The 15,809-nt window shown below is 36.4% G+C and overlaps 1 protein-coding gene across 2 annotated transcripts in view; it reads right to left on the bottom strand.

The window, feature by feature from the left end:
* The window catches only part of BTBD9 (BTB domain containing 9), a 154,289-nt gene that overhangs the window by 30,190 nt on the left and 108,290 nt on the right, over positions 1-15,809 (bottom strand). For both annotated transcript variants that reach the window (XM_060754081.2, XM_060754082.2), the window contains 2 exons: positions 15,539-15,728; positions 5,523-5,630 (listed from right to left, as the gene is read on the bottom strand). In XM_060754081.2, coding sequence (XP_060610064.2) covers positions 5,523-5,630; positions 15,539-15,728 — 298 coding nt within the window. The remainder of the gene's footprint in view (positions 1-5,522; positions 5,631-15,538; positions 15,729-15,809) is intronic.

Raw genomic sequence — 15,809 nt, 5'->3', positions numbered from 1 at the left:
CCCCAGATTTAACATTCCTTTCTTATACATTTCCCCATCCCAATCAATGCTGTTCCTTTACTTCTCCTGAAGGTTTTTAAGCAGAGGTTAGATAGCCCTTGTGGTCTCTTCCAGTTCTATGATTCTTTGTGGTGGTCCTGACAAAAGTGTCAGCCCTCCATTCCACTCTCCACCTCATTCAAGAATAAATAGACACTTCTCATAATGAGGAGAGTAGGATCTCTCAGGCATTTGTATTGTGCTTTTCAACAAGCTTCATAAACAATCCTGTGTTGGAGCAAAGTAATCAAGTGGTTATATTTGATGCTGGAGAAGATTATTTAGGATGGCAATAGCAAAAATAGACTCCAACGAGGAGATTTTCAAATTGGGAAGTAAGATTCAGTGTAAACAAGGGTATAATGATAAATTTGAACCCATTGTTCTGAATACTAGTTTCCAGGGCAGCCGAAAACAAGCCTGCTCTTCCTTACATCATCCTTTCAATATTTAAACATAGTTATCATGTCTCCTCTGCAGGCTAAACATACCCAGCTATTTAAGCTACTCCATATAGGGTATGGTCTTCAGATGTTTAATCATTTTAGTCGCCCTTCTCTGGACACCTTCTATCTTGTCAATACCTCTCTTGAATTGTGCTGCCCAGATCACAACAGTATTCCGAGTGAGGTCTCACCAAACCAGAATAGAGGGGCACCATGACGTCCCTTGATCTAGACCAGTGGTTCTCAACCTGTGGGTCACCAGATGTTTTGGCCTTTAACTCCCAGAAATCCTAACAGTTGGTAAACTGGCTGGGATTTCTGGGAGTTGTAGGCCAAAACACCTGGGGACCCACAGGCTGAGAACCACTTATCTAGACACTATACTCCTTTTTATGCAGCCCAAAATCCCACTGTATTTTTAGCTGCTGCATCACATTGTTGGCTTATGTTGAACTTGTTGTTGTCAAAAACAAGTCTCATTTAATTCATTGGGTCTTTTCCCCAGGTAAATGGATGTTGTTGTTGTTGTTCATTCATTCAGTCGTCTCCGACTCTTCATGACCTCATAGACCAGCCCACGCCAGAGCTCCCTGTCGGCCGTCACCACCCCCAGCTCCTTCAAGGTCAGTCCAGTCGCTTCAAGGATGCCATCCATCCATCTTGCCCTTGGTCGGGCCCTCTTCCTTTTGCCTTCCACTTTCCCCAGCATAATTGCCTTCTCTAGGCTTTGCTGTCTCCTCATGATGTGGCCAAAGTACTTCAACTTTGTCTCTAGTATCCTTCCCTCCAATGAGCAATCGGGCTTTATTTCCTGGAGGATGGACTGGTTGGATCTTCTCGCAGTCCAAGGCACTCTCAGAACTTTCCTCCAACAGTTCAAAAGCATCGATCTTTCTTCGCTCAGCCTTCCCTAAGGTCCAGCTCTCACATCCGTAGGTTACTACAGGGAATACCATGGCTTTGACTAGGCGGATCTTTGTTGCCAGTCTGATGTCTCTACTCTTTACGATTTTATCGAGACTGGACATTGCTCTCCTCCAACGAAGTAAGCGTCTTTTGATTTCCTGGCCACAGTCTGCATCTGCAGTAATCTTTGCACCTAGAAATACAAAGTCTGTCACGGCCTCCACATTTTCTCCCTCTATTTTCCAGTTGTCAATCATTCTTGTTGCCATAATCTTGGTTTTTTTGACGTTTAGCTGCAACCCAGCTTTTGCGCTTTCTTCTTTCACCTTGATTAGAAGGCTCCTCAGCTCCTCCTCGCTTTCGGCCATCAGAGTGGTGTCATCTGCATATCTGAGGTTGTTAATGTTTCTTCCAGCAATTTTCACCCCAGCTTTGCATTCATCAAGCCCCGCACATCGCATGATGTGTTCTGCATACAAGTTAAAAAGGTTGGGTGAGAGTATGCAGCCTTGCCGTATGCCTTTCCCAATCTTGAACCAGTCTGTTGTTCCGTGGTCAGTTCTGACTGTTGCTACTTGGTCCTTGTACAGATTCCTCAGGAGAGAGACAAGGTGGCTTGGGATGCCCATTCCCACCAAGAACTTGCCACAATTTATTATGATCCACACAGTCAAAGGCTTTAGAATAATCAATGAAGCAGAAATAGATGTTTTTCTGAAACTCCCTGCCTTTCTCCATTATCCAGCGGATATTGGCAATCTGGTCTCTCGTTCCTCTGCCTTTTCTAAACCCAGCTTGGACATCTGGCAACTCTCGCTCCATGTATTGCTGGAGTCTTCCTTGCAGGATCTTGAGCATTACCTTACTGGCATGAGAAATAAGGGCCACTGTACGGAAGTTTGAGCAGTCTTTCGCATTTCCCTTTTTTGGTATGGGGATGTAAGTTGATTTTTTTCCAGTCTGATGGCCATTCTTGTGTTTTCCATATTTGCTGGCATATGGCATGCATCACCTTGACAGCATCACCTTTTAAGATTTTAAACAGTTCAGCTGGGATCCCGTCGTCTCCTGCTGCCTTGTTGTTAGCAATGCTTCTTAAGGCCCATTCAACCTCACTCCTCAGGATGTCTGGTTCTAATTCATTCACCACACCATCAAAACTATCCTCGATATTATTATCCTTCCTATACAGATCTTCTGTATAGTCTCGCCACCTTCTCTTGATCTTTTCAGCTTCTGTTAGGTCCCTGCCATCTTTGTTTCTTATCATACCAATTTTTGCCTGAAATTTACCTCCAATGTTTCTAATTTTCTGGAAGAGGTCTCGTGTCCTTCCTATTCTGTTGTCTTCTTCCACTTCCATGCATTGCTTATTTAAAAATAGTTCCTTATCTCTTCTGGCTAACCTCTGGAATTGCGCATTTAACTGGGCATATCTCCCCTTATCACTGTTTCCTTTTGCTTTCCTCCTTTCTTGGGCTACTTCCAGTGTCTCAGCAGACAACCATTTTGCCTTCTTGGTTTTCTTTTTCTTTGGGACGTACTTTGTTGCCGCCTCCTGAACAATGTCGCGGACTTCTGTCCATAGTTCTTCTGGGACTCTGTTTACTAAACCTAGTCCTTCAAATCTGTTCTTCACTTCCACTGTATATTCACTAGGAATGTTAGTGAGATCATATCTAACTGGTCTGTGTATTTTCCCTGATCTCTTTAGTTTTATTCTAAATTGAGCAATAAGAAGTTCGTGATCTGAGCTACAGTCAACCCCAGGTCTTGTTTTCACAGACTGGATGGATGTCCGCCACCTTTGGCTGCAAAGGATGTAGTCAATCTGATTTCGGTGTTGACCATCTGGTAAATGGATGCAGAATTTAAAAACAAGTGACACTATCATGGGCAAAGATGTGTTGTACGTCTGAAGCAATGCAAGCTTTTCATAAGAAATTGTGTTTTCTCTCTAGATTTCACAAGCCTATAACTACACATGCTAGATTTTGTGATGGAAAGATAGACCATTGTGATGTCAGAAAGATGTGGTTTTAATGCTTCTGAATCAAAGGAGGTCAGGCTAAGCAGATGGAAGGAGAGACTAAGAAAAAATGAAAGGACAATCTAAATAATGAGAAACATTAAGCATGGAATGTAAGAGAAGAAAGCATGGGACAAAAGGAAACACATAGATCAGTAGGAGCTATATCAGTAAAGAGCTTTCAAGTGTATTGCTTATTGATTTGACTACATCTAACTACTATTTGAGGCATTATTTCTTTCTAATTCTTAACAAGAGTGTTGAATTTAATAAAAGTTATCTGTGTAATTATGACAATTGCTCAAGACCCACTGATTTTAAATTAGACTAATATGAGGTCAGCACATGATATTTGGGATCATTACTTTTTTCCACAGAATATGAAGATTAATGATATTATACTGCAAGTAACTAATGTTCAGAATTAAATCTTTTAGATGTGTTTGTTACAAATGGCAGAAGCTATTGGCAAAAAAAGTAAAACATATATTTCCTGAAAACAGGGGAGTGACAGTATTTCACCAAATCATCACCTTACGGAGGCAGACCTCTACTGAATGCCTGTTTTAAGTGTGTAATGAATGTACTAGAGTCTTTATCCACAAAATCTTTAAACAGCATACATTTCTATTGTGCAAGCTTAACAAACCAAAGCAATGTTATCAGAAATATTTGCCCTTTAGAAATAACAGTTGAATCTATTTCATTACTGTCATACTGTGTAGAGAAAAACAAAATCTAGCCAGAAAGAAAATTTTCTTTAGCTTATATACAGCATTTAAAATGCCAATTATACAATCATTGTGCATTAATTGGCTTCCATTTATGGAGGACAGCAAGCTTTGCTGTGTAGATAACAAACACACCATCATTTCCATCGCCAGCCTTTTGAGACTGACTAGAAAGGGTTTAGAAATAGCCTGTCACTTCAGGCTTTAAGTACTAAATTATTAATTTACACAAAATATGAGATTAAAATACTATTAAACCGACCAAAGACAGCATATGCAGACTTGAAAAGAAGCGTTCACACTTGGCTAGATTATCAAATGCAGTCTCTGACATGTAAACTGAAATCCATTTTCCTTTCTTTTGTTTCTCATTATTTTCCTTGCCACTCTAGTTGATCAAAGTGGTTTGTTGAAGTTCATGTTTATACCTCCAATTTGTCTTATGGTTTCTGCTATGAACCAACTAGCTGGGATTTTGCAGTTCTTCCCCAGACTATAAACTAATGCTAAAACAAGGGACATTAGTTCTTCAGTGCAGGATTAGGCACACAGAGAAATGATGAGGGGAGAGAATGCAGTTGTTCAAGCATGTTCTAGACATCAAGAGAAGCAGTACAAACAAAAGCAATATGAAGAAATTGTTCTTGTTTGAGTATTTACTTTGAAGTTGGATTCACTAGAAAATCCTTTTTACCTAGGATTCCATCCCTAAGGTTTGTTCCTTATGTAACAGAATCCAAAAATCACTCTCCTCCATATAGTTATTGATTAGTAGCATTGTAATGATTATGGTGGCTATTACTTGGAAAGAAGGGAAGACTCTCTAAACTGAATATTAAAATGATGCAGACAGTGAAGAGCACCAGTAAAACAAAAGAAAACCATAAAAAGCAGAGTTTGGAATAGTTACTTTTGGGACTGAAGTATGATGCTTCGCTGGACCACAACCGCCCCCCCCCCCCCCAAGGCCTTAAAAGCCATCTTTGGTAAGGGGCTAAGAATAGAATAGATAAATTTTTCTTCTCTTTTATACAGCATTAGAAAAACAAACATTTTCAACCAAATAAATATATCATTATTTGTTAAACCTTTTGTTTTTAGTTGTATGGTCTACTGTGAGCAACTGTCAGTTATGTCTAATATTTCATAAAATATTAGAGCCCATCTCTTCTGATCTCACAAGTAACCATGTCTAGATTTCAGGATTTGGACCAAGAATCTAAAATTCTAATATGCTCCTAACTTAGCAATATTACCACCTTCATCTGTCCAGTTTTTTTTATTTCCAACTGCCACTCATTTGCCAAAATTCAATGCCTCACTTTAAAAGTCTGATATATAGGAATGAAGTCTAAGGTGCATGTAACTTACTTGCAGGAAACTTTTGTTCTGTCAGCTACCATGGTCCATTGCTGCTGATTTGTAGAAACCTCAATGTAATAGCTGTAGCTTCTGTCATCGCAATCCCAGAGAAGTAACCTGCATGAATCAATAAAGAAGTCAGTGTCACTTCATGTATTTAATTAACAGATTATGAACCATCTTTGGGGATCTTTTTGGTCAAAGAAAACATGGAAACAAGCACTATCATAATATTGTAATCAGTTGTATCTTCTGCTTCCAATAACTTATTAAAGCCAGTACAGATGAATATCCAAAAATACCATATAAACAACATTTAAAGCCCCAAGTGGCTTAGGACCAATATTCAGTCAGCACCTCTCTTTCAATATAGTATGCCTGCCTGAGAACTGGTATCTATTGGGGAAACCTTCCTCTGTGTCTCATCATTAGAGACTCGACAGTTAAATGAGATGTCAGGATTTAAAACAGAATGAAGATTTATCTCTTTCTGCAATCCTATCCAGTCAATTTTAAACTGTGAATTTCATACATACATGTATTGTATGCATGATAATATTTGTTTTATGTCTTCTAATATATGTATTTAGGGGTCACATTATTATTATTATTATTATTATTATTATTATTATTATGCTAGGATTCCTTTTCCTGGGATTAATGATGGAATTCAGACCCTAGATTTAAAGGTGCAAGGAAAACAGAATTCTGTAAATCGGTTGTTACCTTTGAATAGAATCACAGAATTATAGAGTTGGAAGACACCATATGGGCCATCTAGTCCAACAGCTTGCCATGCAGAAAGAAGCAGCATATGTTGAGATATTATTTATTCATTGTCTTTTAATTCATGTATTTTAGTAGATTGCCCAAGAGGCGAATAACAAATTATTATTATTATTATTATTATTATTATTATTATTATTTGAAACACAACAAGATGAGTCCACAGCAGACACTCTGCTGGCTGTTGTATTGAATCACACGTCGGACACTTCCCAAGTGACTAGGACTGTGTGATGTATCGGCAAATAATGTGTGCAGATCCCAGTAAGGTGGCCTTCTGCAGCTGGCAGATGGTAATCTTGTCAGTGCCAATTATGTTTAAGTGCAGGCCAAGGTCTTTAGGCACTGCACCCAGTATGCCGATCATCACTGGGACCACCTTGACTGGCTTGTGCCAGAGTCTTTATAGTTCGATCTTTAAATACTCATAACATGTCAGCTTTTCCAATTGTTTCTCTTCAATCCTGCTGTCACCTGGGATTGCAACATCAACAATCTTTACTTTGTTTTTTAACACAATTGTGAGGTCAGGAGTATTGTGCTCCAAAACTCTGTCTGTCTGAATTCGGAAGTCCCAGAGTAGCTTGACGTGTTCATTCTCTGTAAAAAAAATTCCGGCTTGTGATCCCACCAGTTCTTTGTTGCAGGCAGATGGTATTTGTGGCACAAGTTCCAATGAATCATCTGAGCAATGGTGTTATGCTTCTGCTTGTAGTCTGTCTGCGCAGTCTTCTTGCAGCAGCTGAGGTTGTGATCTATTGTTTCATCTGCTTCCTTGCAGAATCTACATTTGGGATCTGTTGTTGACTTTTCAACTCTGGCTTTGATGGCATTTGTTCTAATGGTTTGTTCTTGGGCTGCCAGAATCATGCCCTCAGTCTTCTTTTTCAAAGTTCCATTTGTGAGCCACAGCCATGTTTTTTCTTTGTCAATTTGGCTCTCAATTTTTGCCAGGAACTGTCCATGGAGAGCCTTCTTTCACCAGTTTTCTCTTCTGCTCTGGATTGTGTTTTTACGGTATTCACTCTTTGTATTTTGCATTTTAAGCAGTTTGCTACTATTGACTGCCTTCAATGTTGGTTACTGACTGCCTTTCACATAATCTGCCAGTGCATGTTTCTTTTCTTCTACGGTTTGTTTCACTTGCAGAAGCCCACTGCCTCCTGATTTTCTGGGCAGGTAAAGTCTGTCGACATCATTACGCGGGTGTAATGAGTAGTGATTGTTATCAGGTTTTTTTTCCTGTCCAGATCATCCAGCTCTGCCTGTGTCCAGTTCACAATTCCAGCAGTGTATCTAATGACATGGATGGCCCAGGTGTTGACAGCCTTGATCGATTTTCCGCCATTTAATTTGCTCTTCAAAACCTTTCTGACTCTTTGGATATATTCTTTACTGACCACATTTTTCACATGCCCATACTTAATATTATCCAACTGTAGTATGCCCAGATATTTATAGGCTTCAGGCTGATTGCATTTTATGATTTGTCCGTTTTGCATCTCTATGCCCTTGTGTGAGTAATTTTCCCTTTCTTTAATGCCATTGTGGCATATTTGTCTAGGCCAAACTGATGTCAGTGCTGAAGATTCTGACTGTGTTGGTCAGTGACTGGATTTCTGTTTCTGATTTTCCGTAAAGCTTTAGATCATCCATATACAGCAAGTGGGAAATTTTGGGTGAAGTTTTTCCTGTTTGGTAGCTCAAGTTTGTTTTCTTCTTCTTCTTCTTCTTCTTCTTCTTCTTCTTATTATTATTATTATTATTATCTGCATAGTTAAAGCAATAGCATTCCCCATAGTAACCTATGGATGTGAGAGCTGGACCATAACGACGGCTGAGTGAAGGGAGATAGATGCTTTTGAACTGTGGTGTTGGAGGAAAATTCTGAGAATGCCTTGGACTGCAAGAAGATCAAACCAGTCTATACTCCAGGAAATAACGCCTGACTGCTCACTGGAGGGAAGGATATTAGAGGCAAAATTAAGTACTTTGTCCACATAATGAGAAGGGAGCTCTGGCATGGGCTGGTCCATGAGGTCATGAAGAGTCGGAAGCAACTGAATGAATAAACAACAACAAAATTATTATTATTCAGTTGGGACTTCTTTAGCTGTGATTAACAATGGAATTCAGACCCTATATTTAAAGGTACAAGGAAGGCAGAATTCTGTATAAACAGTTATGGCTTAGAATATATTTTAAAGAATTTACAAAAAACGAAATTAGGGAAAATAGTAACCCAATGTTGAGTAATGTATTAGAAGTATGGAACAAATACAGGAGAAAGTTAGTAGTGGATGGCTTAACAATAACCCCAATTGTAATGGAAAAGAAATTTCCAAAAATGTTTTAAAATATAATGTATAAAAAGTTAAGGGAAAAATGTAGACAAAATAGGGGGTTGGATATAGGTTGGAATGAAGAAGGAAATGATTATGGAAGAATTTAGAGAAATAAAATGGTTCCATTGCATACAATTAGAACAATGGTTCAAAAATTGGGTAAAAAATAATAAAAATGGAAGTAAGGTTAATCAATTCAAACAAATAATATAAATGGAAGGGATATAGAGGAACATAAACATTTGAAAAGAATAACTAGTAAAATATATAAGATAATAATTGAAAGAACCAAAGGAAAGCTATAAAGAATAACATACTCAAGGAGATCTGGGAAGAAGATTTAGGGATGAAAATAAATGAAAAGGAGTGATTACAATGATGGAGACAAAGACATTTGAAAAATTTATCAGTACAGGTTAAAGAAAATTACTGTAAGTTTATATGGAAATGGTATCTAACACCAATAATAATAGCAAATATAAATAAAAAAAGATTCAAAAAATTGCTGGAGAGGATGCCAAGAATCGGGAACATATATACATATGTGGTGGCAATGTAAATATGTAAGTAATTTCTGGGGGAAAGTATTTTGAGAAATAGATGATCTAATGAACATTAAAACAGAAAGAAGTCCTAATATAGTTTTATTATCATTATGCAATAATAAACAACTGAAGAAAGAGGATAAAGATATGATAAAAAAACTTATTAACAATAGCAAGACTGCTTATAGCAAGGAATTGGAAAAGAGAAATAAATATACAAATAGAGGAGTAGTATAAGGAAATATGGAAATTGACAATAAATGATAAGATGGCATGTAAATTAAAAGTTAAAAGGGGGATATGGAAACAAAGTGATTTTGATGATCTGTGAAGAAAATTTATTGAAAAAGGATTCAAAAAGAAAGATGGACAGTTACCTCCACAAGAGAAAATGAAATTTTGGACAGATGATATATAAAAACAGTGGCTCGGAGGGTGGGAAATTGGTGTTGATGGATAGAAAATTTGTATAAGTGTAAAAATAACAGTAGATGACAAATATTTATGTATGGTTGATTGTATTAAATTAATATGTATCTGCCCTAAAACAAACGATGTATAGCAAACGTATTGAATTGATAAAATAAATAAAACAATAAAAAAAGAATATCCAGGTTTATTCAATCTATTCTTTATTTATGTAAATCAGTCACGAAGAACAATGCTTCAGTTTGCAAGTATGAGTATTATTGTATTTAAAAACTTAAGATCAGTTTATGATTCAAAGATAAACAGAGTATAAAAGAAAAGCAAAACTATGTTTATGAAGAAAGAAATGTTTCATAGCACAAAGATACCATTGGTGGATTTCGGAAGGCAAAGCTAATGAAAAGAAAACTTTCTACCAGATTTATTGACAAAGGAGAAATTAAGGAAAACAGTGGTTTAAGTGCACACACATAATCTCCAATGCAGGGTTTCTAATGAGAATTGATCTTAAAAGCACAGCTAGCTATGGCTATTAATAACTGGCTTCACTTACTCACAGTCTCAGTGTAGCTTTCTTTGGAACCAATAAATAGCTTTAAAATGTTTAGGAGACATTATTTTGATAATATCTTATATAAATGCTTTGATTGACTGAATTCTATTGATTAGCAGGAGTTGAGTTGACATGAATAAAACACCCTCTTTGTTTCTGTTCTGAGACAAAATTCAATAATGAATATGTTTTTGAAAGCTCTGATTATACTATTGGATCAACTAAAAGAGAGCCAAAATATTGTATTCACCATACTTCAAAAAACTGCTCTCTCATCAGTCCAGAAAACATTTTAATTGGCATTCTTATTGGAAAGCTAGTATTATATTTGTCATGGCAAGCCACATTGTGCTGATGATGTGTTTCTAACCTTTTTACCTTAAGGTTTTAATTCACTATCAAATCCAAAATTAAAACACCTATACCTTCTGCTTTTCCACTGAAATGACAATTCCATAAAAAGGTAAATTTCACTGCTTTGTACTCCTTTTTGAAGAGAGCTTACTTAGCAACCCAAAGTGATTTTTATAACTTCATGTTCTAAAGGGAAAATGCTCTTTAATTCGGAGCCTGGTTTACTTTAGCTATTTCTTAATAATAATAAAAAAATAATTCCTACCTCAATGTTAATAAAGATAAGAACCCCTGAACTTTTCTATCTAGAAATCCTTTAATATCTGCTTGGGCTACTAGACTGGGTGAACAGGCTATACAAAGGCTGTTGCAGAAGCCAGTGATAAGTAATACTTTCAGAAGCTAAAATAAAAGGTTTCTGAAATGAGACCTTTAGTTCTCTGTGCTGACGTTCTGCAAATTAAAAATTTAAAGCTGGTTCAGTTGCTATTCCCAGAGGCATAATTCCAGACTTGGTCAGAAGAAAGATTCGGCTATCTGCAGTTCTGTTTTCTTGCTCACCATCTTTTTGTGTAGTTGCAAAGGTCTTGCGGCTGCTTTAAGCAAGAGTGTAGCTAACTTGCTTATTAAAAATGTGTCAAGTTAAGGGCAAAATCTTAGATGCATGATGAGCACAAGCACAGATATAAATCAATGTAACATTTTAAATTGTAGACTAAATCTTTTGAAGGATTACAAGTATAGGCAAAAGGGGAAAGCATTTTTTTTCAAGGAATCTAATTATGTTTTCCAAGAGAATCTTTTTCATCTCTGGGGACTCTCTGCAGTTTCCTTAATTCAAATATTCTACAATAATAGGAAGGGTATCAAAATGCAATTATACTCAATAGGACAACAGCAGCGAATGTCTGCTGACTTTCTTAAATACAACCAAACTGGTGGTCGTTCTAACAAAACAAAACACCATAATGAACTATTACTAAAATTTATCTAGTGCTGAGTGCCAAGTGCTGTACGTCACACTTACTGTATATACTCAGGTATCGGTCTAGAAAATTTAATTAAAAAAATCAACCCCCAAATATCCATAATTTTGGCTCCCAAACCTTTAAACTTCTACATCAGTATATACAGTAAGTCTTAATTGCTTCAAAGCTGCTATGTTTGGATGGGAACATACAGTGTGGTGAGAGGTTTGGTCATTTATAACATGTTTAAATATATGATACTAAAGAAAAATTTAGCATTTCTGTGACTTCATCTGGTTTATGAAATACTATTTTCAATAGGCAATATGTACATGAGATTAGAGCCCATGTAAAAAATGGAGCACCATGGCAAAAACATGTAAAAAGTACAATCTCTGATCATTTAAACAGGTTGTAACTTCCTACAAAATGAGCATAGAGACCACTCACAAAACCTATCAATTCCTATGAAAATTACTATGAGAGATGCAAGCTGCTCTTTTTTTGCACAAGCAAAAATACTTTATAACCGTTTTTTTATTTTCAATTTCCACAACACTATCTGAATAACTGGAAGAGAAAAAATCTATATATTACACTGAATTCAGTCTGCCTGAGCCGTCATTTCAAACTACCATGAAACATATCATAGGTGGCTGCATAAATATTCACTATTACACACTGGGCACAAGGACCACATTTCACCCACGTAACTGATCTTTTAAATGCATTCCAACCATCTACCACAGTAAATATCCATAAAGAAGCTGTGCTATGATAAACTAAAGCTGAAGAACACTACGATAGACAAAACAGAAATAGAATATTTGGAGAAAGGAAGCTGAGCAGCATATATCACGGGAGGTGGGGGGAGGGAGGATCAGTTTAAGGCAAACAGAGGCTAACTATGTTAAAACAAAGTACATCCAGCTCATTTCCGGAAGTATCTAGAATACTAAACATTGCCTCAATAGCATCAATCTTATTAGAAGTTCATTAACTGAAACAGATCACAGTGACTGCAATAAAAAATTCATATGACCAGTTCATAGTATATGTATTCATTAGGAAGTGTATGTAGATCAAGAGTTTTGCCTTATTAATTGATCTTCCTTGGCTACCAACATCAGCCCTAGACTATGTTATACACTGATTAGAATACTTCTCTCCTGAATAAATGTATGCTCAAAGAAGTTGAGCATCCCTTACTCAAAATTCTGAACTCCAAAACACTCCAAATTATCCAAATTATCAACATGCACAAAATTGTTAAAAACATTGCATCTAAATTTACATTCAAGCTATGTGTATAACATGTATATGGAACACAAATGAATTTTGTGATTAGACTTGGGTCTCATTTTATAAGTCTTCCAAGTGATTTTATGGTAGGCTTCTTCTGGAAGTTACTGTAAAACCACCCCAAGACCTACTAAATTTCTAGGGAGGATACTCTTATAGGAATTTTCTAGGCCCTCTAGGGTGAAACTATGATAACTTCTAGCAAAAGTTATGAATTTTAATAGCTTTTGCTATTATCAGGCATTATCTCTTTCCCAACAAGTTCAGGAACCAATCTAAGGGAGTTGTACTCTACTTCCAACCATTACATCCTCAGTACTCTTGATTCTTTATCAGATTATATTTAAAAATCCCACCCTTTTCTAATATCCCACAGAAGTTTGTTGTCTTTGTCATATTTGCATGCTGTACTAGAGAAGTTATCTTTGGTGCACTAATGCTGTCTTTTCCCAAGGAAGTAGTTTTTATTACTTTCCATCATGATATAATTATTATGAGAAGCTGGCAAGATCACTTGAGGTTTCATGCTTCTGGAGCATAGTCATATAGCCCGAAAAACTTACAACAACCCAGTGATTCCGGCCATGAAAGTCTTCAACAATACATTCAGGACAAATGTGTTTGGAATATTTTAAATCAAGCACAGACACATGGATTTATCCAATAACATATATTTCAAGGAAAAAATATGCTCTGAGATTTGCCTTTTCTTCCCTTTATGAACTGTGATAAAAATCTATAGGATTCCCCCAGCCAAGGATAAAAACAGAACATTATTAAACTCCTGCTGAAAATCCCACTGGAAATTTCACAGATTTGCTTATTATGCTTTCATATACTTAGCTTGAAAAGAAATGCATTAAGTCAATGCTAGTTGTGTCTCTAAGAAACCTTATATAGTGCCCTGCTTACCATCCAGACAGCTATATTTGTTTGTTATAGATAGAAAAAATAGTAATTTCACCTACTTATTATATACATTAATCTTAGCATGCAAAAATAATCAGGATATCATTAGTAAGTCAAGCTGACATATTTTGTTGCCAATAAGGTAAAATCAAAGGGATGGAGAAAAAAAAACCAATATCAAAGAAAAGGCAGTAGTAAAGAGAAACACTTTCAATGTCTGCTTAAAGGTACTAAGCAAAAAGCAGATGGAAGTGTATTACATAGGCATGAAGTCATAACTGAGAAAGCCCTGGTTCCGGCAGCATGACCTACCTGGGCAGGAAGCATATGATTACGAAGCTTTAGAAAATTCTAGACATTACTGACAAACTAAAAGCAAAGAAAGCACTAGGCCCTAATGAGATCTACCTGATCAATTTTAAAAGGATTAAAATGTGACATTGCAGATTTTTAAGAAGGCTTCGAAAAAACACAGCATAAATAATATAAAATGAGAACATATGCAGTATTTCCCTGAATTTCAGACTCTGTCCCAAAGGACTGAAAACCTGTCAATCTAACACAAACAGTTAAAAGGGGATTTGGGCCATTTTCCTGATCATTACAAGCCAATTGACTTAATGTTTGTCCATGTTAATTTTGGAGAGCATTAGGATTAAGGTAACATTGTCAAGCACACAGAAGGGCAAGCCAGGCTAGAATAAAATAAATATGGCTTCTGAAAAAAGAAGTGGCTCATTAATATTTTAGAATTCTACAAAAGTGCCAAGAAATTGAATGAACAGATAAACATTGTTTATATGAACTCCCACAAGGCCTTAGCCAAATAAAGTGGTTATGGGACAACTGGGGAAATCTTCTTATGCCCTTGAAATTGTTTACAAACAAGAAACAAATGGTAAGGAATAAGAGTAGTTGTAATGAGGAAATGTTAACAATGGGTCTCAGCTTTATATGGAGTGTAATTATTTCAATACATTACCAGGGCTAGGAATGATTGGTGAAATTGTTACATTTTCTAATATATTTAGGATGTCTAGAGTGAAGAGCTCCAAATAGATATCTATAAACTAAGGGAATAAGTGTCAACATGTCAAATGAGATTTCATGTCAGTTAATGGAGGCACATTCCACTAGTTGGGTAGATCGCAGCCTTCTGGCTCTTTGTGTTCAAAAAACTCAAAAAAGTCCAAAATTCTTACAATGCTTAAAAAATATCCTTAGCTTTAAAGTTTTTCTCTCCATAGCCCTCATTCACAAAAACTCTATTAGCCTCACAATCAGGATGAGATATATTATGATAAAAGACAGTGGCCTTATAGTGAGCTTCATGGTTGAACCTGTGCTTTCCTTGCTGAAAACCAACATTTTATTCATTATATCAAACTGGCTCATAGTTAAAACATGCATATGTGTGTAAATGTATGCCTGCATTCTTAAAAAGTAGGAGACATTCAATAGGAACTCTACTAATTAGGTTTTCAAAGTTCAAGATTTCAAATACATCAATTCAAATACATCTACACTTTCAAGCATTATTGAATTGGGTAGATGCAGAAATATATAGATTTAAGTACACATTGTGACCACTAGATAACAATATGAAGCATCTAAAACACTGTTTGTAATTGTGTCCCTTAACACACAACAAACTGTTCTCAAATTATGTCACTATTTTGACACAAAATGTATGCACACATGCTGATATGTTCTTCAGATTGTTTTGCATGTTATGGTGACATGAATATATGTAAGAATGAAATGCCTGTATCAGTCAGATATTTACATTACTGAGCTAACTTTACATTTTTTTTAAAAAAGATACCTTTCTTACCGAATTGATCCAATCATATATGGCTGTGCCAGCTGCACTACGATAGCACCGCTGCCAAGTTGATGGCACGTATACCCAGAATCCCAGTCATAATTCTTTGTGTCTCCATTCAACAAGGCATTGCGACTTCGACTTACACCCTCAATCACACTGGCACAATCTGCAACTGTTGCAACATTCTCAGTGGGGACTGAAAGTAGAATACAAAGGAGATCAAAGCTTGAAACACAGAACTGTGAAATAACAAAAATAGTAAAAAAAATATTGCTAG

This window comes from Anolis sagrei, chromosome 1 (assembly GCF_037176765.1).
Source record: "Anolis sagrei isolate rAnoSag1 chromosome 1, rAnoSag1.mat, whole genome shotgun sequence".
Taxonomy (NCBI): domain Eukaryota; kingdom Metazoa; phylum Chordata; class Lepidosauria; order Squamata; family Dactyloidae; genus Anolis; species Anolis sagrei.
Note: the sequence above shows the minus strand (reverse complement) of the source record. Positions and strands in the feature narration are given on the sequence as shown.